The sequence below is a fragment of the Pimephales promelas genome, chromosome 24 (assembly GCF_988280905.1).
Source record: "Pimephales promelas chromosome 24, fPimPro1.hap1.1, whole genome shotgun sequence".
Classification (NCBI taxonomy): domain Eukaryota; kingdom Metazoa; phylum Chordata; class Actinopteri; order Cypriniformes; family Leuciscidae; genus Pimephales; species Pimephales promelas.
The window spans coordinates 3040821-3065532 of NC_142792.1; the positions used below are offsets into that span (position 1 = coordinate 3040821).

At 37.8% G+C, this 24712-nt stretch overlaps 1 protein-coding gene across 3 annotated transcripts in view; it reads left to right on the plus strand.

Moving 5' to 3' along the window:
- The window catches only part of kcnc2 (potassium voltage-gated channel, Shaw-related subfamily, member 2), a 40070-nt gene extending 16255 nt beyond the window's left edge, over window positions 1-23815 (plus strand). Inside the window, exons 2-5 of one of the 3 annotated variants that reach the window (XM_039660804.2) lie at window positions 12844-13759; window positions 16631-16801; window positions 20775-20868; window positions 23267-23393. In XM_039660804.2, the coding sequence (XP_039516738.1) occupies window positions 12844-13759; window positions 16631-16801; window positions 20775-20836 (1149 nt within the window). In that variant the 3' untranslated portion in view covers window positions 20837-20868; window positions 23267-23393. Of the gene's footprint in view, window positions 1-12843; window positions 13760-16630; window positions 16802-19262; window positions 19422-20774; window positions 20874-23266 lie in introns of those variants that run through there. The other 2 variants (XM_039660803.2, XM_039660802.2) reach the window with 2 other exon arrangements.
- Window positions 23816-24712: the final 897 nt, after the last annotated feature.

Consider the following 24712-nt stretch of genomic DNA (forward strand, 5'->3'; position numbering starts at 1 on the left):
GTTTTAATTCATTTTTTATTTTAATGAAATTTTATGAATTAAACAGCTCATGAACATACTTTTTTCATTAGAAAAACTGAAACCCATTAAAGAAGAACGCTTTGGAAACAAACAGCATTGGACCCCATTGACTTCCATTGTATTGGAAAAAAAAACACAGAGACACTCTCACTCTTTTATGTTTTTTTGAAAATAAGACTATTGCTTTGTGACTTTAGTAGTCAAGTCATATATGAGTGTATATATGTATAGCAAGATTGGTCCGCTGTAAGCAGCTCTATAAAAGACAATAGTGTCGTCATCCAGCTCAATTCAGTTCAAGTTTTTAAAAAACAATATTATGTATTCTCTATTAGCTTCACTATGACCCAACAATTTGTATTCACCCTATAATGTTTTCCCCTTCACGTGCCGCTGCGCTCACCTCGGACACACACACACACACACACACACACACACACACACACACACACACTCCCATCCATTAGGAACCCCGTCTGGAGCAGACTGGGAAAAAAATGATGGTAGATTTTCACTCGGGCATCTCGCTCATTTCACCATCCATCTCTCCGAACTCTCTTAATAATGGAGCAGAGACAGAGCGGACGCACCATCTATATCCATTTAGCCAAATTACCCCCAATCCCAGACTAAAACACCACCATTCATGATTCATCAGGTCTCCAGAGCCACGGGAACACATGATGTAGTGGCCCGTAAGGACTGGGAGGACACAACAGGTTTCTGGTTGTAGAGATTGTGCCACCGCAATACATCATTACTCGTGGATTCTTTGTGCCTTGATAGTTTTTGAGAGCAAATTTTTCACACTAAATATGGTTCATAACTGATTTAGCCAACTGTTCAACTGTTCTGAACAAATTTCTTTTGTTCAATCTGGGCTCAAAAACCTTTCACGTCTTAATTTTGGTCATTCAAACAGGCAATTTTAAAGGAACAGATTGAAAGGATAATATCTTGCATATATTATATCATATGTAAATATGTAACATTTATGTAATATATATATGTGTATATACTGTATGTATATATATATATATATATATATATATGAAGAGTTCAGATGCAAAAGCCTCTAAATGCCATTTGAAATTTTCTTCTTTAATGATGATTTTTATCAAACTTGTATATTTAAGTTCAGTAATTTCACTTGAATGGCAATGATTTAAGTGAAATCACTGAACTTAAATATACAAGTTTGATAAAAATCATCATTAAAGAAGAAAATTTCAAATGGCTTTTAGAGGCTTTTGCATCTGAACTCTTCATATATATATATATATATATATATATGAAATATATTGTAAGATAATAAGTAACAATATTGGTAATTAAAGTATATAACATGCATACATTTGTTATCATGTAAATTCTTAAAAAATGTTAATATTTAAATATTTACATTTTATGTTTTTCATATATTAAAAAAAATCATTATTATACATTTTATATCGGTGGTTGTGAAACATAATATAAAATAAGGGGTTCCTTAAGAAAAAGGTTGGGATCCGCTGCTTTAATGGAGTTAATGTAGTGTCTGAAAGAAATGGGATGAATTTTGACCGGATATGTGATGTTTATGATGTTAGAAATATGTGTATGACAGACTAAATACCAATGACCCTCCAGTTGTCAGTCAGCAAATAGCAAGTAAACGCTGTGAGTGTGTGTGTGAGTGAGTGAGTGTCTGTCTGATGGCCAAAACGCTAGAGCAAAACTTTCACGTACATCAGTAATAGTGTGTGACAGTCACGTGTGTGAGCTTACACTCATCAGAAGGTCAGAAGGCTTTGGCAACAACGGCACCACGCTGTCACACCTGTGCTCGTCTACCCGCCATATCTCTATGACAACTTGCGTAATGCGGTCACCATGGCAACAGCTGAATCCCTAGCCTTGGCTCCTTGTGAGGACCAAAACCAAAGAGAAAGAAGATGACAATGGACCCAGATAAGAACTGACGACAAAAGCCGTCTGAAAAACGCTGAAAAATTCATGCGCCAAAGTGGCGTGCAGATCGCATCGAAGTCTCTGAAAGCGAGATCGCACCTTTTGTTTCAGAGAAGTATTAATAGCCGAGCAGAGGCGACTGTTGCTATTTCAGGATGTATTTTATGTGTTCTTGCATGCATTTATTCCCGTTTAGGAAAGAAATGACACATCTGTGCTAGAACTGTCGGAGTGTCGGAGGGATACGACAGCGCCTCCTTTCATAATTGCATCAGGCAGAAACGTGAATTCATTCATCTTCCATATGCCCAGCCTAATTATCTTTAAATACCCGTCGTCTGTTGTTTTCCTAAGCGCGCGCTTCACGCTTTCAATGCAAGTCTTTTTAAAAAATAAATCAGCCCAAAGCAGCCCTGATGATTTATTCGAAACCATGAGCTTTGTTAAATGTTGCTAGTATCACACTGTTACTATTGCTTATGCTGTATTAGCATTAGTGTTAGTACAAAAACTGTAATAGATCTTATAGGACATTTTAAGTAATTTTACAGTAAAATACTGTTAAATTTACTGACTTTGAGGCAAAAATGAACTGTTATCTTCAACTTTACTGAGAAAACTGTAAGCTGATATTGTAACAATTCTTCCTGTGAGACTTTACATTAGATATTTTATTTAAACAATTATGTTTTAAATCAGCTATGTACATTTGGGTTTGTATACATCTTGTGTTTTATTAATGTTGAGTCGTGTGTTATCACTATTACTGTGCGTTCACACCGGACGAGAATAGCGCGTCAAATTCGCGTCTACCGCGCTTGACCAATTTGTGTTAATTTGCGCGTCAAGAGTGAAACTGACGTGCGTAAAAACAAAAGTTTGAAGAAATTTACGAATTTCACGCCCGTCAGAATCGAAACCCGTTGGCGGCCATCTTTTTTATGTTGATCGAGCATTCATCAATCAATAATATTTCATATAATCTAGATATGGAATAAATAACATTCAATACAAAATGAACATATCTTGTATATTGAAATAAAGTTTTAAGTGATAAAATATTTGCTTTGTTGTGCATTAGAACTACACCAGGCATTTAGTCATATTACAAAATAATTTATTGAAGCATCCAGATCCTTCACCACGTGAGCAAGCAGCAGGCTCCTGATTGGTTAATGCGGCGCAAATTGACGGCAATTTTCAGATTTTTCAACTTGAGTGGCAGACGCGTCAAACACGTGAAAGCACAAGTAGCACTAACTAAATCACACGCTTAACGCGACAGATGCTCAATTCGCGTGAACAAAGCGTATTCGCATCTACCGCGCCACACCCTATGCCTCATTCGCGCCTAAGAAATTTTTTTTGCATCCGGTGTGAACGCACCATTAGCCTAATATTTGAGTCAGCTTGCGGAAAGAATATTTAATTCCTCATTTGTTTTACAGTCTGTATTATTATCATGGCTATCACTTGATTATACATTTACAATGAAGAATAGAAGGAAACCTAATGTTGCTGTTTAAGTCTGGAAAAGATCTGCAAAGATCTCCATTGTAGTCTTTAGTTTCTTCCGGGAAGGAACACGTCACAATATTCCTCATTTAAATAATTAATAAGCAGAATAAAGGGGCGGGGCCTGGTTGAATTAGTTAGTAGTGTGTTGAAACTGTCGGTTATGGAAAGGGGCGGGACATTTCCCAAACACACTCGAAGCGCTCGACCAATCACAACACACTGATCCAGCCGACCAATCAGAGCACAGTGTGCTTTTCAGAAGGAGGGGCTTCATAGAGACTGGAAGCGTTACTGACAGACTGGGAAGAGAGGAGCCGCAACAATGGAGAATATGGGATATGGGACAGAAAAGGGGTATAATGAGTTTAAGAGCCCCCCTATAAATTATCATAAATGTTGCAGACTGCTTAAATAGTTAAACAAATAGTTAATTTTGACTTGGCAAACACAAATCACTGACACACACATACACACTTTTAGGAGGGCAGCATTGTGTGAGAGTGTGATGTCAGTGCATTTAAAGCATTTTCACATCAAGACTGTCTCACGAGTGCTGAAGTTACACTGAATTATTAAGATGAGTTGCGAAGGCTTGGAAGTGTTTGATATTCCACTTTACGTGGGTTGTTGGCAGCGTGCCGAGCGCACGAGTTTAACCGGCTTCCCCGAGCGAGCCGGACAGCCTGTCAGAGCGAGCGAGAGAGATTTACTCCTCTCTCTCTCTCTCTCTCTCTGTCATGTGCTGAGGGTTTGTGTGTTATTTGCATTCAGTTTAGTTCGTCTCCATCTGTTGTTATTTCCATCCTTTCTGCCCTCGTCCCACGGACACACAGAATGACCTTTCATTGTTTAAATGTGCATCTGTGGGATCCGGCGCTGTGTGTGTGAGCGCATCTGTGAGGGAAATCCCTGCGTTCTGTGCCAAACACACTGTTGTTTTCTCCCTGCCATCTTCCCCAACTCTTCCCGTTCCGCCTGTCTTCTCGCTCGCCCCTCGTCCTCGTTACGGCGGAGAGAGATGGGGTGCGGTTACCATGGTACCCCTGATATGAGAAGAAAACACAATGACAGTCTTTGTGGAGACACACGATCGGCTTTTTATAACCTACAAAAACACAGAGGGAAGGAGAAGCTCTGCTGTGTGTGTGTGTGTGTGTGAGCAACATTTCAGGAAGCACATTTCTTGTTTTAGCCCAATTCTACAACATATTCTAGCATGCAATGTGTGCACTGTGTCTTTAATAAAGTGAACATGAACGTTTTAAACCATTTGAATCGCTTAATACTAGGGCTGTCAAACGATTAATCGCGATTAATCGCATCCAAAGTAAAAGTTTGTGTTTACATAATATATGTGGGTGCACTGTATATAATTATTTTATAAATATAAATACACACACATGCTTGTATATATTTAAGATATATTTTCATGTATATTCTGTATATAGATTTATATATAAATTATATTATATATAAATATAAATATTTTATATATAAATAACATTTTTGTCTGTATTTATATATATGCAAAATAATTATACACAGTGCACCCACATATATTATGTAAACACAAACTTTTACTTTGGATGCGATTAATCGCGATTAATCGTTTGACAGCCCTACTTAATACACAATCCTGTGCTTATTTTGGATGATTGGTCAATGCACACAAAACATAATGGCAATCAACAGCAAAATAACAGTTTAGTCGTTGTTTTAGACTGCTGTTGTAGGCAATATTAAAGGTTTATGTTGTAATTAAGGTTTTTTTGTGCTGCTTCGGGCATGACAGAGCCGTTGACTATAACATTTGGCTCGCACGTCTGATTTCAAGGACGTGAGGGTGGTGGTGGAAGTGACGTATTGGCCGTCAAGCAGTCGAATATTGTTCGCGGGGTTACTACCCGAAACCCGAAGTTTAAAAGTACGATTAAAAACGCTACAGACCCCGTCAGGCTATGGCAGACGTGTCATTCAACCTATTGTAAGTCGATCTATCATCACACGACTTGGAAATATATTATGAAGGTTGAAAAGTTCCCTGGTGTTACTTTAAGTGAAAAGAAAAAGTTTCAAAATTTGCTGTGTATTTTAATGGCCATCTATGTTCTAGTGTTCATGGGGTTTGTGTGTTGGTTGTTTATAAGGTTTTTCATGGCGCGCGTGTCTGTCATTGGAGCGGGAATCCTGCCGTGAGATCACACACATGATCAGGACATCTGCCACTACCTGCAGGGACGCCAGCGGGACGGTGTGTGTGTTTGTACAGTACAGTAGGAACCACCAGGCCGATGACGCCACTGACACGCCGTTTAGGAGTAGGAGTGATGAACAGATGGCTAATACGACTGTGAGCACAGATCATATCAGACTCGCTGAAAGACACTTCTCAGGCGTTTACGAGAGAGACACGACAGAATCTGTCAGTAGAGTCTCCGGATCAGTGTTTGTTGAGCCGCTCTTTGGTGTCAGAAGGAATGATATAATGACAACATACGTTTCTGTCGGGTTTTTTTTACTGGCTATGCGAAAATAAACGCTATAATCTGATTCATGAGCAGATGACTCTTATGAGTCGATTCTTTTAATGAATCGCTGGCAAATTATTTTGACTGATTCATTAACTGAATTAACGTGACTGGATGTAATGGTTTTATTTAAAAAATACATTTATAGACTTATCTTTATATTGAACAAATTATTTCACTGCAATATAATTTAAACGACTTATAGCTTAATGGCTGTTTTGAAACAGTAGAATAGTACTCTTACATATTTTTATATGGCAGAATATAGAGTATTAGCCATAATAATCATTAATATCGTACTACTCTTACTAGTATGGTAAGTGTGTAATATACGGATTGGCCGTACACACGAAAACGCAAGGGTGTCGTTTACAGATTTATCCACCCTGGGACCCGTTTCAAAAAATAGCGGTTTCAGTGTCCCAAAACGCCGGATCCGTCTGGACGAAAGACCGATACGACAAAAAATTTGGTGATCTCATTACCTTCACTCTTAGAATAAAAGGTTCTATATAGAACCTTAAAAGGTTTTATCAGCGCTACGTATTTGGAACCCCTAAAAGGTTCTATACATTGTTTAAAAAAGGGTTCCTCTGGGTTCTATATAGAACCCTTGGCCAATAGAACCTTTTACCAAAACAAACGGTTCTATATAGAACCATTTTGGAGTTCCATATATGAAGCGGGGGATGGAACCATTTCTGGTTCTAAATAGAACCATTTCTTTTAAGAGTGTTGCTTGATTTAATCCACAATTTGAGTCGCGTGTTATGTCATTCTCAACATACGAAGTATCAGAATCAGCTCGAGCACACAATCATGATCTCAGCATATTGATGAACTCGTGTTTTACTGAGAGCCCTGAAAACTTGATATGACGTTGTGATGTGACTTTAATGGAGTTTAGATGAGCATGGGCCGATCTCTCCGGTCTGACTGTCAAAAGCCCATCTAGCTTTGCGGAAAGAGCATGAAATGAATTAAACAGCAACTGCTGTGGAAAGAAGAAGAGATGGCCATTTATAATGCACAAAACAGAAGAACACCAGATTGCATGCTTATATATGAACACACGCACACGCTCTGTTCAGAAACATAGTGTGCTGCCTACAAAAACAGCATTTGAAATGCTATTTGTTTCAAATCAGTTTGTGGTGGTCAATTATGAGGTTGCTTTTGAGTTAAGATTCTGCCTATGAAAAAAGTAAACAGAGACACATTTGCATTTCTACGGGCTCAGTGAAAGTAGCTGTGTTCAAGTTGAAGCTGCGATGCGTCCGTCTGCTTTCTAAATGCTCACACACGAGACCGAACACTATTTTAAATACTATTTTAGATGAGACAAATATTGATTTAATATAATTAAAAAACTAAATTTATAAATAGTAGCTCTGGATTAATGCACTAACATTTTGTGCGTGATTAATTTTTATGCTTCTTAAAGTAAATTCTTGTTAGCTTCGCTTGGTAGATGGTAGATCAGACCAAAACACAACATGACAACATCAGCATCAACATCAGTCGAGAGCTGCGACTTCACTTCTTAAATGGGAATATCCTGGCCGGACTACTGTTGTCAGTGATATCAGTATTTGAAATGAACATGACTTCTTAATGTCTAGTGGCCGTTTTATGATTATTTGAAACGCATTTCTTACATTCAAGCTTCTTTTATTGGAATATTGTGGTGTTTGTTTAGCAGAGTCAAGTCTCCATGTGAGATAAACTGTTTATGTGTCATGCAGAGTTGCTGTCCTTGTAAAGACTTCTAAATAAGTCACTTATGAGCTTTTATTCCTCTTAGGATACTGCCTTAGAAGGGAGCTGCTGGTGTAGCTTGCTTGTTTTTGGAACAGATCCACAGGCACCTTTTTTTGTGCATGACCTACATAAGAAGTTGCATGCCGGGAGCGAGGAAAGGACTTCCCGCTCCTGCTGTTGAACAGGGACTATAGGACACACCTGTAGACGCGATTCACACACATGACTCGCCTACATACACACATCTCAGACCTGGACCTCCGAGGAGATTTCCTCTGAAAGCTGTTAGCGGCAGCCTCTGATATGCTTTCACCCTTCATGTGACATTCATCGTTTTCCTGCCACAGGGATGTCGTCCAGACCCCTGATAAGTGCGTGAACTACTCGCAATACATTAGTCGGATAATAACAGAGCTGTCAGCGAGTGTGTGTGCATGTGGCTGTCAGCGATAATATTTGAGTGACTGAATCACAGCGTTGAAGTGTCGTCTCTCCGGCGGGCAAATAAAGCCGTGACAAGACTCGATTCCGGTCTAAAATGACGATGACACACCGCATCTGTATTCATCACTTCAGACTGTTTTATGTTCACTAGTGTACTACAGTAGTACGTGCTATGTTTAGTAGTAGTATGTGATGCATTATGCAACAGCGAACATTTGAAACGTCAAATTACTTGATGCATATTTCAGTATGCTGATTTTCTGAATGCAATGCATGGATGCAAACATTAAATTTGCAGAATGTTTCAAAGGACACCACATAGAGTACTGTATCCCATAATGCAATGCGCTAAACCTAACCTTTTGTGTGATAAATTGTTCTTTTAAAAGATAAAAACATCAAATTGCAAACTTTTTTATATCTATTATTTTGCTGTCTATGAAACTAAGCTGTTTTCCATTCCTTCCATGGTCGTGTGCAGCATTATATGCATACTGTGTCTCAATCCGTCTACTCATGCTATGCCCTAAAAGTATGTACTCTTATTATTTTTAAAATTTTTTTGTGATGAAAAATAAGAGTAGGCAGGTTTTGTGAGATTGAAATTGCACTCTGTCTCATAGTTACATGCATCCTGCCACTGTGAACCGGCCTGTCTTGTTATAAAATGATTCTATGCATTGTCCTTTAGATGGCAAATAAACCTGTGTGTGTGTGTGCGTGAGATTCAGATGGTGTATTCTGATAATCATGCTCAGAGGAGTCTGACACACCAGGGTCTCTGGAGCTTTTCCTGACACTGTTGCCTGGGAGACGGTGCCGTGTCTGCCATATGTTAAGAGCTGGGGGTCCTGAGAGAATCATCCACAGGTGACCTTCAGTCACGGCCAAAAACACACGCACAGATTCACGGTGCTTCACACGTGAATCAATCACCATTTTTAAGCAGCTTTGGATAAAAAGCAGAACTTTCTTTTATTAGCATCAGAACCTGTCACATAGACAGCGCTATCTATGGCATGACACGCACACACACTTTGGGGAGTGCAAGAAGAATGCATGTCTGATCCATTTTCCACGGAAAAGGAGTAAAAAGCCTCTACATCAGCATAGAAAGCACCTTCTACGTCAATACAGATATCAGCCTCTCTTCAAAGGAGCTCAACTCCTTCAAATAGATTTTTCCGAATTATTATTATTATTTTTCCCAAGGTGTCCTAATCTGTCCACCGCAACTGTCAAATGTAAATATTGTTGCTCCTGGGCAACTGCTTTTTTTTTGCTTACTGAGCTGCATTTTGAAATATATGAGCTATGTGAGCATATGAACATATGAGCTATATATATATATATATATATATATATATATATATATGATGAGTTCAGGTGCAAAAGCCTCTAAGTGCCATTTGAAATTTTCTTCTAGAGTGATTATTTTTTATCAAGCTTGTATATTTAAGTTCAGTGATTTCACTTAAGTGGCAATGAAGATTACCTATTAATTGTCATGTAAGTGAAATGCATTCTAGAAGAAAATTTCAAATGGCACTTTTCCATCTGAACTCGTCATGTGTGTGTGTGTATATATATATATATATATATATATATATATGAAGATTTCAGACGCAAAAGCCTCTAAATGCCATTTGAAATTTTCTTCTTTAATGATGATTTTTATCAAACTTGTATATTTAAGTTCAGTAATTTTACTTAAATAACAATTAATAGGTAATTATCATTGCAATTTAAGTGAAATCACTGAACTTAAATATACAAGCTTGATAAAAATGATCATTCTAGAAGAAAATTTCACTTAGAGGCTTTTGCATCTGAACTCTTCATATATATATATATATATATATATATATATATAAATTTTGGGGTGTATAAATGCATATGCAAGTAGTACATACAATATGTGTGTGTGCATATATGCATGTAGTTAATGAATACATTAATTTATGTAAAATATTATATATTGCAATATTTTTATATATTGCATGTATACATGCATGCACTCCTAAATTATATGCATGAATGCATTACAAAGAAAACATTAATATATATATTTATTTTTTTATTTTTGTCTTTTTTGTAATAAATGCATGCATATGATTTGTGACTTTATCTCATAATGTCCCTATTTCATATTTAAAATGTTACGTCTCACATACCTTTTGCTTTCTTTAGACTGAGGCACAAATCTGTCTCCATAGAAATTGCAGAGACATTTTATTAGTCAGGTGCATAAAAATGCAGCCTAGTTGAGCAGCTCACTATAGGGTTTAGAATCAGAGCAAATGAAGCCCTATAAGGCTGTGTTCAAACTGCGATAAGACGTCATTTATGGAAGTAAACACGGATGACATTAAAGTAAGCGATTGTGCATTTATTTACAGTGTGATCTGCCGCAGAACCCTGCAAATGAATGCGCAGCCAATATTACAAACAAAGATGAGGATGCAAAAAGAGTGCATCTTGTATATTTCTTGTATATAGAGCTGTCACTAACACTTACAAGTTCTGACACATAATTTCCTTTCCACTGACTCTCTTAATCATTTCTGCTATATGTAAAATATTTGAAGTGACTCCCACGAGCGCATGTGACGTAAAGGTCTCATGGTTGCATTGCAAAACATCTGATTTAGGACCACATATTGAAGTGGTTTGTGCCATGAGAAAAAAAAAAAAAACTGATTTGGGCCACATTTTCCCGCAGTCTGAACGTAGCCTATAAGTGCACACATGAGAAGTATAGCTAAGCTTTAGGCTGCTTGCTTGGCTAATGAAGTCACGGGGTATAAAGCGAGGTTAGTGTGGATGTGAAACCCCACACAGATCCCTGCCAGCTGCGTTCACTGCCAAACCCCACATTAGACTTCTGAAGCCTTCGGTGGGTGACAAGATCATTAGATACTGCTTACAAGTGTACCGCACGTGCAGTAGACCAACAAAGACCCTATTATAGTGCGATCGGAGGTTGTTTTCATTGTCGGATCCCATAATGCTTTGGTCCTGATCATTTCTGCTGGCTTTGCTGTGATTATAGCCCTCCAGACGAGCTAAAGCCTCATTAGGACGCTAAAACAAAGCAAGAGTAAAAGCGAGAGACAGGCCCCTTTGAGACGCTATCCAGAGGGGACAGGCTGATGTCTTTTCACATTCGGCAGAGCTGGCGTCTGCCTTTAGCGATGCTTTGACTGGAGATTTCTCAGGTCTGTGCTGATCTGTTATTCTAGCAGTCGCACATCAGAGGCTCATGAGGTGAGATGCGAGTGCAGTAATTGAGTAATATTGAGGTACGTTTGTGTGCTTTCTAAATAATTGTGTGGACATTAAGGTGATGTGTTGACAGACGGGACGGGAGTGCTGTTGTGTGGGCTGAACGCAGCTGCTATAAAGTCTGACTCACTCATTTGACGGCTTTTATTGACATTAAATATTACACGCTGATGACCGGCCAAGATACTGGAAGAGTGTTTTGCTTTGTTGTGCCTCACATTATCGTGACAACGGTGGTGGAGAGAAACTCACTAAAAGTGCAATGCTATTTATGTCACGTTCAATCCTGCTGTACCACAGACAAGCCATAAATCTGAGACGATACTGTAAATAAATGGGCCTTCCCAAAAAGTTGCGGCTCTCCCTCATATGAAGCTTTGGGAAATAGGCCATCCTATGAACCGATTCACGAGAATGAGTCTGTTCGTTTGGGTGGCTCATGAATCTATTCAAAATGATGTAATAATATTTGTATTTATTTATTTATAGTGTCAAGACCAAGCATGTCACTGAAGAGTTGCATATGAAGTTTATAGCTATTGCTAATTTTCAACTCCTGTCCCTGGAAGGGCTTTTATACACAATCAAATTTACATGATTAACTACTTCAATAATAATAATATTAATAATAATAATAATAATAATAATACATACATACATATCATATACAACTCTTATAATAATTAAAAATGAGTACACTGTAAAACAAATATTCTCAAGATTTGTTATCACAACATTTTTTTCTTTTGTCAAATCAACTTAAATTATTTATTTAGTTGAGATAACTTATTATTTTGAGTTTCTCATGATTAAATCAATCTCCTTCATTGCATTAACTCACTTTTTCCAGTTCAATCAACTTAAAATTTTAAGGCAACCAGGTTACTCAATTTTTTAAGTTAAATCAACAATATTTTTTTTGTTTATTTTTAACCAGTTTTTAAGCCTGGAAGAAAATAAATATTATTTATTGCAGTAATTTTGTGAAAAAAAAATCACTAGTTGTTTTTGCAAATCAATACTGTTCTAATTCCAAATCAATTTATATATATATATATATATATATATATATATATATATGTGTGTATGTGTGTGTAATTTTTATTCCTTCCCTTCACTGTGTCCTTGAAAACACAGCATTTTTAAGACTCAACGAATAAAAAACAAGGACTGCTAGACATTGAATAACAGTATAAAGACCAAAAGCTCACAGCCTACCAATAGTTTCTAATGGATGTCAGCGGCATTCAAGCGAAACAAGAGCTGACCTTGTAAATATAGTGGCGTTGTTTGAAACTGCACTCACTTCTCTGTCTCTCTCTCTTTCTCTTCCCAGTTCATTGCGTTCGCCTCCTTGTTCTTCATTCTGGTTTCCATCACAACCTTCTGCCTGGAGACCCACGAGGCCTTCAACACCATCATCAACAAGACGGACGTGTCTCGCAACGACAGTCTGGAGTACGAGATCGAGACGGATCCGGCGCTCACCTACGTGGAGGGAGTTTGCGTCCTCTGGTTCACCTTCGAGTTCCTGGTGCGCGTGACGTTCAGTCCGGATAAGCTCGAGTTCGTCAAGAGCGTCCTCAACATCATAGACTTCGTGGCCATTTTGCCGTTTTACTTGGAGGTGGGATTGAGCGGACTTTCCTCCAAAGCGGCCAAAGATGTTTTGGGCTTCTTGCGGGTGGTGCGTTTCGTTCGGATCTTGCGGATCTTCAAGCTGACGCGCCACTTCGTGGGCCTCCGCGTACTGGGACACACTCTCCGCGCGAGCACGAACGAGTTCCTGCTCCTCATCATCTTCCTGGCGTTGGGCGTGCTCATCTTCGCCACCATGATCTACTACGCCGAGCGGATCGGGGCCAGTCCGAACGACCCTACGGCCAGCCACCACACTATGTTCAAGAACATCCCCATCGGCTTTTGGTGGGCCGTGGTCACTATGACCACTTTAGGTTATGGAGACATGTACCCTCAGACGTGGTCTGGCATGGTCGTGGGCGCGCTGTGTGCCCTCGCTGGCGTGCTCACGATAGCCATGCCGGTGCCCGTCATCGTCAATAACTTTGGCATGTACTACTCGCTAGCCATGGCCAAACAGAAGCTCCCCAAGAAGAGAAAGAAACACATCCCTCAGGTTGTGCAGACTGGCTCGCCGTCTTACTGCAAAACTGATCTGAGTACAGCATGCAACAGCACGCAGGGAGAGCTGTGCCTCGGGCAGGGCAGAGGACTAGAGCGCCACCGCTCAGGTGAGAGCCTGTTCAACACATGCTGTCATTTAAGGCTTTTGTCTTGTAGTATGAATATGTTAGTCTTACTGTCATCTATAAGCCATTGGGGTCCAAAACAATGACGAATTTCGCATTTAGAAGATGCAAGCATTCAAAACTCACAGTCTCTCACTTATGATATGGATCAATGATTTTGATGACATCACTTCAGCTAATTTGTACCAAATTATTACAATATAATCTTTCATATCGTCGGTATATTGACATTATTGGCAATTTTCCAAAATTCATGGTTTGGTTGGGTAGTACGACACAGTGGTGTCACTGTTCGGTGCGTTTCCAATACAACGAAAAGAAAGAAATGCCAGGACGTACCTTTTTATTAAAAGAAAAAAACATTTTTAAATAACTGAGTTTTCCTATATTTTGAAAATTTTAGTTTTATAAATGGGGGTAATCTTTGAAGCATGAACAAATAATGTCTTGGTCATCAAATTAAAAATAACGTTCAGCTTCTCATTAGATTTTCTGTCCAATCAAATGCTCTCTAGAATATGAAGCTCCGCCCCCCTCCCCTACATTATACGTGATATGGAGATTAGGAGGAGAAACGCTTTGATATGTGGCTTTACCGAGCATAACAGCTTATATAAACTAAACTACATTGGCTATTTTTTAAAAAGGGAAGGAGCTGATCGATATGTCCCACCCTGTCTTTTTGTTTCAATGCACTTCAGAGGGTCTATAACACATGTAAAGGTGGAGTGTCACTTTCTGGATGTACTCTGTAGAACAGGGTTTTCAAATGTGGATCGGCAATGAAACCGCAGGGGGTTTGTAAGCTGATGAAAAGCTAATTCGCTGATAAATAAATAAATAAATAAAATCACTCCGAAAATGCTATTAAATTTCACAAAGAATTACAAATAAAAAGCACATTGAATTAAATGTGAAATTTGAAGTAGATAGACTGAAATGGTATTTTTGTAAAACTTTTTTTTACAAGTGTTAATTTTATTGAATGTTAAACTGTTGCACGACAGTGTGATTACAGTCATATGCCACAAATGCCCTGTTTACACCTGGTATTAAAATGCATTTTTGGATCAGATCACAAGTGGATGTCACTAAATACAGGTGTAAACGGGGTCTAAAACGTTTTGAGCTTGTCCACTTTCGACCACTTCCAGAGATAGATGAAAACATGTCAATTGTTCAAGCTTATTTTGTCCATTAGATTGAAAGATTTGAAAAAGCCCATACACTTACCCTCCACTCGAAGAAAACAGGATAGAAGTGGATGAAAGTGGACAAAAGAAATGGATTAAAACACCAGGTGTAAATGGGACCGTCTCCCTCGTCTACTTGTGATCCCATCGACCAAAACGCAAACAGGGCCATAATAACCAAATGGCATGAAACATCAATGACATCATTGTTTTTGAATTGAAAACAAGTGGGAAGGAGGGTCTGAAGTGAACGACATGAGGAAGTTCAACTATACTGTAAAGTAAGAGTCAGTATCTGAGTCAGGTGTGTTTTTCTTAAAGCTGATTGAGATCCAGTATTCCTTGCAGAGCGGAGCGTAAGAGAGGGTGCAGAACTGTCCTGTTGCCACGGAGATGCATTCAGGAGCCTGAAGATGGGCTGCGATATATTTTAGCCTGAATGTAGAGACAAAACTGCAGTTGGTCAGATTCTAGGATGCTGTGCATGTTGGTCATTTACATGTGATGTGCTTTTGCTGTTCGATGGTTTTCACGGGATTTAACAGTGGGAAAAGTCGAACCTTAAATTAGATGTCCAACTGTTTTTGAGCAAATAACACATATGTAGTAGAAATGCATCTGATCTGGGTCAGGTGAACCCGAATTAATTTTTTTTCAGTATATACAGGCTATATATTACTTTTCAAGTTGGGGGGGAAAGTCATCATTATGTTTTCCTGATCAGTTTTGTTATTATTAACTAAAACTAAAATAAAACTATTAAAATTGAGTGTGCGTTAATTGAAATAAAATAAATATAGAACTAAATAAAGTAAATAAAATCTGAAAAAAAAAAATGCTGCTTTGGCCACGAGCTGAAATAAGATAGGTTTAAAGTGAAGTAGTAAATAAATGACCAAAGAAAATAAAAATGACAAAAGCACAACACAAAAAAAGCTAATTCAATATATTAATAAATGCTATAAAAAAATGTATATTTCAATGCTTTTGCGTTCTCTTGCAAAAGTTTGCGTTCCCCAAGAATCTTTAGCGTTCGTCCACAAAACTTTCTTCATGAGCGAAAACAACGTTTTGTCGAGGGAAAGCAGAGAAATATATAATTTTCCCTCCCACCTCATATTTTTCTCACCATCATGTCCCTTTAGGGGCTCCGTAGTTCATGATCGATTGAGAAGTGCAAAAATGCACGTTAAATTCTCATTTTATTTATGGCAAATGGACTGATATGAACCGATGGATATCACATATTAGTTAGTCAATGATGCATCATACAAATACAAAAAAGTCTTGAAAGTTAATGAAATGGTTGTGCAATTATGTTGTTAATATTATGAGATCTTTCATATAGCGGTTATTTTCTCTGCTGCTTTTATTACGAGTAAATGATATTTTCTCTCCTCTCTCACAGATGTCTGTCTGAATTGTTACATTTTCATTAAGACATTATTTTGGATCTTTTTTCAAGGCAATTTCATGTTTTGGATGCCCACGGTGTAGATAAACCCTGACCCACACACAGCTTCTGATGACTCATTCGTTCAACCCAATTTCGCTCCTATTTTCGTCTTGTGATTGACCTCTCACCTCTGTCTCTAGCTGTTCCGTGTCCCAAATAAGCAGATGTTGTTTTTCACCGCTCGTGCTCTTCATTTCCCACCAGTGTTGTCTGCGGACTGCAGCGCAGGAAGTGACATCACCATGTCTTCAGAGGAGCGGATACCCATGCGTCACTCCAGCATGCGCGAACAGGACCGTCACACTGAAGGCACGTGCTTCCTATTGGCTGCCAGCGACTACACCTGCACAGCGGATACAGCTATTCGAAAAACAGGTATTTCTGCTCGTCCAATCACAGCCTTCCATTCTTCATATTAGCATATACGTCCAATCACATTTCCTAAACTTCAAACCCATTTCATCCCATATATCTGTCAATCCATTGTCATAAACATTGACTCACGGATGGAAATGAAGAACTTTAACTGTTCGGAAGTGTGTACTGCAGATGCTTGATGTGAGTCTGCTTGCTTGCTTGCTTAAAGAGGTGCTATGATGCTTTTTTTTACATGTTCAACTCTCTTTAGTGTGTAATGTTGCTGTTTAAGCCTGAAAAGTCCCTCCAGTGGGAGTTTTTCTCTATATCAGTGTCAGTGTTTCTGAAACGCCTCCATTGTAGTTTTGAATTTCTCCCGGGAACGAACACGTCACAATATTCCTTAATTTAAATAATTAATACGCTGAATAAAGGGGCGGGGCCTGATCGACTTACTTAGAAGTGTGTTGAAACAGGCGGTTATGGTAAGGGGGGGCACACTTTGAAGTGCTCGACCAATCACAACACACTGATCCAGCCGACCAATCAGAGCACAGTGTGCTTTTCAGAAGGAGGGGCTTCATAGAGACAGGAACTAAACAGAGCGTTACTGACAGACTGGGAAGAGAGGAGCCGCAACAATGGAGAATATGTGAAAAAAAAATAGTTTTTAACATTCAAGCATGGAAACCTGTTATAGTAGAGCCCAAAAGGTCTATTTGTTTTGCCGTCCTACCGATGCATCATTATTTGGCTGGCTCTGTGCATTGCTTTTGCATTTTGCATGAATACTTAACTATATGACCCTATAACAAGGCAGATGTTGAGTTGGCACCCAAGACCACATGGCTGAACTGTTTGACAGACACAAATGCTAGGCTAATAACCCTGCTGGGAGGTTGAATGTGGACCAGCTCAAGGGCAAAGGCACCCGGGGGGCCGAGTTTGTAAGGTCAAGCCTGGCGTCCCCTCAACACTCCCGGTGCTAAAGGGCAGTAGAAGGTTAGCACCAGCTAAACAGACTTATTGAGTCTGTTTACATGCACATCCTTACACCCTTAATAAGCCGACAGTACTCATGTAATCACGTTAACCCGTTTTCCTTTATCGGAATAAAGTCCCATTTAGATTTTCGCCCCTCACCCTGATGTAAACTTCGGCTTATTGATGTGTGTGATGCGTGACAGGAAAGCAACCTCACGGCGAATTTATAATCTGCATCCAGACAGAGCGAGCGTTGAGGAGGAAGAGGTATATTGCAAACTCTGACTCTTTCTTGACCCCAGAAATGATAAAAAATGTATTTTCATCTGGTGCAGAAGTGTCACAGTCAAAATGCAGCATCTGAAACTGCGTGAGAGGATAATATATGAGTCTGTAAGATTAAGAGTCGCTTTTTAATGCTTCATTTATCACAACAAACATAACATGTGAAATACTCAGTCAGATTACATTTCGATTATGGATTATTGGTTTTTCTATATAGGTTATTTCAATAAGCAGATTTTTGTGAGTTATGAGCATTTTGCTTTGCATGTAAACAAGCTCATTGTTGCTTTCTGGCTGTGCATGACAAGTCACTCTACACGCTGTAGTTAAATATTACAGGGCCAATGTTTATATTATCAGGACAAGAGTCTTCCATTTATAATGTACTATTACAATCAGATATACATGATACTGTACTTGCTTACCAATATCATTTACTTGCATTGATCATCGTTTCATGATGTGTAAACAACCTTCTAGAATTACGTATATGGTACGGACTGTTACTGGACACTGCTCCCTATATATATATATATATATATATATATATATATATATATATATATATTATTGCTTATTTGTGTGTGCATATCTCACGCCCGTCTGTAACCGTGTCCCACGAGACACTTTTTTTTTTTGTTGTGTGTGTCTTTGTGCTCTTAATGTTGCGTTCTCATACTGAACTGCTGATCTCTGATGAAACTCCGTCTATGAATGGCAGAAATAGACGCATTCTGTATATTTGCTTTGTGAGCTTTTTGGCAACTTTTGTACAGTTTTAGTTGGCATTTCCATCCAGACTGGCTTTGAATTTTTGTGTGTGTTGAATTTCATCATCATCCTCATCTTCCTCCTCATCATTATCATCATAATTAAACTGTGTTTTATTAAACTTTGAGAAAATCGGTATCATAGTAATTTGTTTAGAAAATTATAATGCGCTATTTATGTATTATTTAACAATTCGGTTTCTCACAATTACTGAGCACATGATTGCACACGAAACATGTTCAGCGATCAAAATGAAAAACATAAATGAAAATAAGTGTTCTAGACGTTTCAGTGTGTGAAAATGGCATCATTCTGATGGCTGGACATAGTAAATGTGATGTGGTCTTATTTGTGTGCGCATGCCCGTCACTTTTATATTTGTGGTGTGTGTGTGTGTGTGTCTTTGTGCTCTTAATGTTGCGTTCTCTCACGTCTGAAGGCTTTGAGAAATCCCGAAGCTTAAACAGCATAGCCGGCACCGCTCTCCATCTCTCTCCAGTGACCTCGCCCTGTCCGATTCACCGTTCCCCTATCCCATCCATCTTCTGAGGCCACGCCTACTCACGCATGAGACTCCGCCCACTATACAGTATACTCTGTGAATATAATGATTATTGTTTATAGAACTGTATGAGTGATATGAGAAAGTAAAAAAAATAAATTTTTGGGTGAATCTCACAAAATCATAATAGAATATAATTTATTGCTTAGTAAAAAACTGAAGCCTATTTTAAGATGTTTTTTTTTTTTGCATTGTGACATTTCAGTTAAACAAATTTTCCTCTCAAATCGTCAATGCCTTGAAGCTGTTTCATGTTGTATTGTAAATCACGTTTGCTGCTATTGAGGTGTGATACGGGTAAGGTTAAGGACCGGTGTGTGTGTGGTATGGGTCGGTATAAGGGTGGGTTAAGGTGTAAGGGAAGGGTCAACTGTGTTACGGTTCATGGTTGTGAGAAGCACAAGGAGACAAGAAATACCAGGAGTTTAATAAACAAAATCTCAGGAGACACAAAAACCACACTATACATAAACCACAGCGGACAAAGAATGAGGGAGAACACATGGTATAAATACAAGGTTGAATAAAGGAACATAATCAAGTGGTAAAGTCAAGACTGAACCAAAAACACAAAGCATACATACTATAACAAACTGTGTAATTATAATTACAGCTGTTAATACGTGCAGGTATTTTTGAAATATAAGTACAATGTTTAAACGTATGTAGGCTACACATTAAGTCCATTGTATCAAATTATTAATTTCACTGTAAGTGCATAGTACTTAAAGCCACTTAATATAAAGTGGACCTTAATCACAATCATTCTTGTATAATAGTATAAAAAATAGTGTTTTTTTTTGTATTTGTTTAATTAACATAAATTAGTAAGTTATTAAATCACAAAAATATCTACTATGGTGCATAATTGTTTCAAAATTTAAATTTTAAATATATATTGTTTAACAGTAATCAGATTTTTTTTAAATACTACCATGATGCATACTTTACAATTTAAATTATATAAATATGTATAAGATACTTTTGAATATATGACAATATATGAAAATGTCACAATGGAAATGATCTTAAACTGGCTTCATTTGCTTTCGTGAGCTTCATGCATTTGATTTGATCTTGCATTAAATTGCAAAACATGTGTTCAGGGATAGAGCATGTGAAACATCAGGTTTACACACTGATACATCCAAAAGCAAGAGCAGAATGAGCTTAGAAAAGCACGACCTCACTGTCAGTTTGGATTTAATTGTCTGTTTGTCTGTATAAATGTTCATGTTTGGAGCTGTTGTTGGTGTGTGCATGGACTGCTCTGGAGACGTGTGTGTGTTGTTGATCTGATTGAAGCAGTGGAGAATCCGTGAGCCGTCTCATGCATGACCTCTTTTGGCACGTACTGAACCGGCATCATTACACTGGTTGTACACACAGATAACTGCACAGAGCTTGTGTTCACGGGGTTCGGCCGAACAGAGGGGAACGTTCTGTCTTAAAAGGGAGCGAACGGCCCAGACGAGACTCACAGGTAACAGACGCTCTCGTGCTGTGTGGTGATGATGATGATGATGTCACTGGGGAGAGAGAATGACTCTAATTGGCCTAACTTGTTCAAATCGCAGTCAGATGTTGATAGGATTATTAAAGGAAAGCATTCAAAGTCAACATGAAATGCGGTTTATACTACAATCGATTGGATGGTGAAAAGTGGGCGTTACCTAACTAGGGGTTCAGAGGGGGTCAGTATGATTTTGAAAGAAGTCTCTTATGTCCAGTGAGGTAGCATTTATTTGATTTAAAAATACAGGAAAAAATGGTATGTGAAATAACTGTGAATATGTAAGATGTCAGTCTGTGATCAAAGCTGAATTTCCACTCCAGCCTTCAGTGTCACATGACCCTTCAGAAATCATTCTAATATGATGATTTAATTGATTATAATTGAACAAATCTGCATATCAACATGATTTCTGAGGGATCATGTGACACTGAAGAGAAGACTGGAGTAATGATGCTGAAAATTCAGCTTTGATCACAGGAATATAATATATTCAATATAGATTGTAATAATATTTCACCATTTTTACTGTATTTTTTATTAAAAATCAAAAGAGGCTTCTTTCAAAATTATTTAAAAAGTCTTAATGAGCCCAAACTTTTGAAAGTATGTGTTTATTAAATCTGATTCCATGTTGACTTTAGTGAACTGTAAATGCATCAATGAGTCATGTATTTCTATTCATGCTTGCAGACACATTCGTAGTCATAAGTAATGTAATACATGGTCTGATCTAAAATATTTCATCATTCATTGTTTCCAGACAACCAACTCACGTCACCCGAGTCATTCATCTGCATCCTCTAAACTCTGTGTGATACATATGTATTTTTAGCCAATGTTAATTATGCTGGATTTTAATCGAGAGATAATTCCGAGATTTATCCTGAGCATCATGTGAGTAAATCTAGAAGGGAAGGTTGCTAGGCAACTGGCATAGGGAGATTTTCTGTCACGCATCCTCAGCATAAACTTCATTTGCCACTTTGTGTCACACCCTGCGCAGTGTGTTACCTGACATGCTTTCGCAAGCAATACAGAGTCCTGTAAGTGTGCACCTGAAATGCTGTTTGCTCACTCCTGAATGCTTGATTGTAAATCACTGAAAAGCTGTAATGTTTATATATGCTCATATATGCAATAAGAGATGTACTCGGAGATGAATTATTATGTTATGATGTTAGGGTGAATCTCACAAAGAAATATCAGGTCACATTTAATCCCCAAATCAAAAGAAATTATATTTTGCATAAAGAATATATAACCTGTATTTATTTTTGCATTGCACAGTTTTGTTATTTTAGTACGTGAATTGTAATTAATATGTATTTCAATTAACAGTTTCAAATCTTAAAGGAGTAGTTCACTTTAAAAAAAAAATTGCTGATAATTTACTCACCCCCTTGTCATCCAAGATGTCCATGTCTTTAAGGTTTTTTACAGAAATTAAGGTTTTTGATGAAAACATTCCAGGATTTTCTCCATATAATGGACTTCAATGGGGTCCAAACGGTGCGAGGTCCAAAAGACCTTTTCAGTGCAAACTGCAAACTGTTCAAAGGGTTTTAAACAATTCCAGACGATGAATAAGGGTCTTATCAAGTGAAACGATCGCTCATTTAAAAAAAAACAACAACTAAGTTTAAGTTTTATAAGCTCAAATGCTCGCCTTGCTCTGTCCTGTGACGACTCTCCTGTTCGAACTCGTTCATCAAAATGAACGAATTTTTTTTCGTGTCATTTGGTTCATTCAACAAACGAATTAAACGAGTTGACTCTGGAAAAGATTTGTTCATTTTGATGAATGAGTTCAAACAGGAGAGTCACGAACGCGCATCACAGCTCAGAGCAAGGCGAGCATTTGAGCTTATAAAACTTAAACTTTGTTATTTATTTATTAAATGAGCAATCGTTTCGCTTGATAAGACCCTTATTCATCGTCTGGAATCGTTTAAAGCCCTTTGAACAGTTTGCACTGAAACTGTCTTTTTGACCTTAAACCGTTTGGTTCCCATTGAAGTCCATTATATGGAGAAAATCCTGGAATGTTTTCATCAAAAACCTTAATTTCTTTTCGTGATTCCGTAATTTTTTTCGTAAATTATCAGCAAAAGTTTTTTAAGTAAACTACTCTTTTAACGGTCCTAAAATTGTATAATTTCCCTTATTTTCATGCAAAATACGATTTCTTATTTTTTATTTCAGGGTGAAATTGGACCCTGATGTTTTTTGACATTATTTATGAGATTCACTTGTTCAAATATGCAATATATTTTGCCTATAAATGTTTCTTTTTTTTTTTCAAAAAAGAAGAAATTGCACATATTGAAGTGCATTACTGATGCAGCCGGTGTTGTTGCGTTCGCAGCTACTGTATCACCTCTGGCTGACGTACAGTTTATATCGGCCAGAGACGGGGAAGGCGGGGCCAGCAGAGACTCGGATGGATTTGATGAATTGGATTGGACAGTCTGGAATAGAATAAGCCTGTGATTGGACGGTTCTGAAAGCGGACGCTCTGTGAACGGACATCTCGAACGATCGGACTCCTCGCGACCGATTCTGTGTGGAAACAGACTAAAGCCAGTTGGCACACACACACACAAAAAAGTCACGAAATGGATAGTGAAACGTTTCCTGCTTAAAACAAGTCGGCTCTCCATTTAAATGTCGCATTTGTATAAAGGACACACATCTACCCGTGGCTTCCCTTCTGTGTCAGGTAGCAAATCCAACACCCCCTCGAACCCCTTTCCAAGGCCTCTGTCGTTGCAATAAGTGTATTAAGATGTGTAGAGGCACAAGTGTTTAAAAATGAAGTATTGGTGTATCGACTATACTAAACTACAGAGTAGAGAGAGAGTAAACATGATCCGTTTAATAAATGTGACCTCCAGTCATTAATGCTTTTATCTGCTCTAGTATCTCTGGTGGATTCATTGTTGTCTGTGTGTGTGTGTGTGTGTGTGAAAGATGTTCATCTCAAATGGGACACTTAAAGACCTCATGAAAGCAGTTTTCTTTCTTTCATTTTTTTTTTTAAATAACCAATATACCTTATACACTCTTGGAAAAAAGGGTTCTATATATGAAGCATATGGTTCTTTACTCAACTCCAAAGAACCTTTTATGCTAAAAAGGTTTTATAATGACAAGAATAGGCTATTATTCATTCATATATTACATTATTCTGTAACATTTTGTAGTTGTAATTAAATTATTGTTTATTAAACTGTTTTAGTAACTTATTTTAATCATGCTGATTTTTGGAGGAGAAAAACTGAAACGGCACTCTTCGTGTGATATTGATTAACTACATAAAATGATATAAATATATACATTTCCTAACCCCCATATTTAAAATTTTGTGAGTATTCACATGCATTCACAAATACATTTTTGTCTCGATGTTTGTCAATTATATGAAATATTTAATCCAGAAAGGACAAAATCAAATGATAATATGAACCCAAAAGGTTCCATTAGAACCTTTTTCCTGCTTACAAAGAATCTAAAGTGTTCTTATTATTGAACCCTTAAATAGGGTTCTGTATAGAACATTTTAGGGGTTCCAAATACGTAGCACTGATAGAACCTTTTCTTCTAAGAGTGTAGTTTACATGCCATTGGTCTGTTGCCCAGTTAAGTTACATATCAAGCTAAATTTTTATTTTTGTATTTTTAATCTTCTAAAAGTTGATTTTGTCAGCTTTTAAGAGTGCACTAGCATATATGATGCCACAAAACTCTCTATTTGAATGTCATGGGGTCTTTGAATGTGTGTGTTGATTTATCGCAGTTCTCTTTCCCATCC